This window comes from Carlito syrichta, unplaced genomic scaffold, assembly GCF_000164805.1.
Source record: "Carlito syrichta isolate Samal-C Ts95f unplaced genomic scaffold, Tarsius_syrichta-2.0.1 Scaffold308187, whole genome shotgun sequence".
Taxonomy (NCBI): domain Eukaryota; kingdom Metazoa; phylum Chordata; class Mammalia; order Primates; family Tarsiidae; genus Carlito; species Carlito syrichta.
Window position 1 is genome coordinate 20,687 of NW_007252283.1, and position 2,301 is coordinate 22,987.

General features: G+C 44.8%; 1 protein-coding gene across 1 annotated transcript in view; it reads left to right on the plus strand.

The window, feature by feature from the left end:
• The window catches only part of SMPDL3A (sphingomyelin phosphodiesterase acid like 3A), a 16,807-nt gene extending 14,815 nt beyond the window's left edge, over positions 1–1,992 (plus strand). Inside the window, exon 7 of the mRNA XM_008065198.2 lies at positions 1,477–1,992. Within this exon, the coding sequence (XP_008063389.1) occupies positions 1,477–1,794 (318 nt within the window). The 3' untranslated portion in view covers positions 1,795–1,992. The remainder of the gene's footprint in view (positions 1–1,476) is intronic.
• The last annotated feature ends 309 nt before the right edge of the window (positions 1,993–2,301 follow it).

The window sequence follows — 2,301 nt, forward strand, 5'->3', positions numbered from 1 at the left end:
CCCCACCGCAACCTCGACCTGCTGGGCTCTGGTGATCCTTCCGCCTCAGCCTTCCAAGGAGCTGGAACTACAGGTGCACGCCACCACGCCCAGCTAATTTTTGATTTATTGTATAAATGAGGTCTCGCCAAGTTGCCTGGGCGGATCTTGAACCCGCAGGCTCAGGCAGTCCACTCACCTTGGCCTTTCAAAGCACTGGGATTACAGGCTGAGCCACCGCGCCCAGCCTCTTGGATGTATATTTCAAATATTTCTGTTTGTTTGTTTTCTGCATAAAGTCTAAAACAACACACGTATACTGGAGTGCAGGTATATGTTTGACAGCTAGTTCACTGAGGGAAGATGTGCTTTGGTTTTTAGCCTTTGACAATTTCCATGACAGAAATATTCCCTTCATGGACAGTTTCAAGCTACCAAAGTGGCATCAACTGACTCCCAACATTTCTAAAAATTTGACAATCAGGCTGGGCTCGGTGGCTCAGCATGTCATCCCAGCACTTTGGGAGGCTGAGGTGAGTGGATTGCCTGAGCCTGTGGGTTCGAAACCAGCCTGGGCAACTTGGTGAGATCTCGTCTCTACAATAAATAAAAAATTAGATGGGCATGCTAGTGTGTGCCTGTAATTCTGGCTCCTTGGAAGGCTGAGGTGGAGGGATAGCTTGAGCCCAGCAGGTTGACGCCAACTCAAAAAAACAAAACAAAACAAAAAAACAAAAAAAAATCTGACAATCAGTTTTGTGGGCTGTTACTAGAGGCCTCTATCCTCCCACTGATCTATACACAACTATGAGCAATGGTTACTTCCAAGGTGTATGAATTGAAGACTTTTTTATTTTGTTCATATCTCTGTATAATTTAATTTGGATTACTATGTTCTGTCGCTAATTTTTAAAATTAAGAAAGTTACATATCGATTTTTTTTTCTCAAGCCTCTTGTTCATTAAAACCCATTTTCACTTAAAAAAACAAAATGAAGCCGGGCTCGGTGGCTCAGCCTATAATCCTGTACTTTGGGAGGCTGAGGTGAGTGGATTGCCTGAGCCCACGGGTTCGAGACCCGCCTGGGCAACTTGGTGAGACCTCATCTCTACAATAAAATCAAAATAAGCCGGGCATGGTAGCGCGCGCCTGTAGTTCCAGCTCCTTGGAAGGCTGAGGCGGAAGGATCGCCGGAGCCAGTAGGTGGAGGCTGCGGTGGCCAGGAGCGGCCACTGCACTCCAGTCTGGGCGACAGAGTGAGACTCCAACTTAAAAAAAGAAATAAAAAACGAAAAACAAAATGAAGTAAATGGCTGACTCTTCAGAGCCTTAAAAAATAAAAATAAATTTAAAAAATGAAACCAATTTTCATCTTCTTAAAAACGACTACTGCCTAAACTTGAGAATGCCACATAAATCTGAATATGGACTCTTCTTGTTGTACAGTATTGTAGCCAAAGCGAGCCAACTTCTTTTTGTGACTGTTTTTGACTGCAGGATATGTTGCAGTTCTACTTGAACTTGACTGAGGCGAATCTCAAGGGACGGTCCAACTGGCTGCTGGAGTACATTCTGACACAGACCTATGGCGTTGAAGATTTGCAGCCAGGAAGCTTATACGGGTTAGCTAAGCAATTTGCCCTCCTAGGGAGCAAGCAGTTTATAAAATACTACAATTACTTCTATGTGAGTTATGACAGCAGTGCAATTTGTGATGAGACATGTAAACCCTTTCAAATTTGTGCCATTATGAATCTTGATCAAATTTCCTATACAGATTGCCTCAAACAATATTATATAAAACAGAATCACTAGGGTTTCACAATGTGTGTTCGTAGGAAAGAGAACATTGCTCTGCTTCTGAGATCAGTTTGTGGGAATTTTATGTAAATCTTTGTGAATTACTGAGTGGGTGGTGTATGAGTCTGTTCTTGCATTGCTGTAAAGAAATACCTGAGGTTGGGTGATTTATAAAGAAAAAGGTGGCCGGGTGTGGTGGCTCAGCCTGTCATCCCAGCACTTTGGGAGGCCGAGGTGAGTGGATTGCCTGAGCCTGTGGGTTCGAGACCAGCCTGGGCAACTTGGTGAGACCTCGTCTCTACAGTAAATCACAAAACTAGCCAGGCATGGTGGCGCATGCCTGTAGTTCCAGCTACTTGGAAGGCTGAGGCAGAAGGATCGCCGGAGCCTAGCAGCAGATCGAGAGACTGTGAGTGTGCCACTGCCCTCCAACCTGGATGACAAGAATGAGACTCCAACTCAAAAGAAAAGAAAAGAAAAAGGGCGCATTTGGCTCACCATTCTGCATGGTGCTGGCATCTG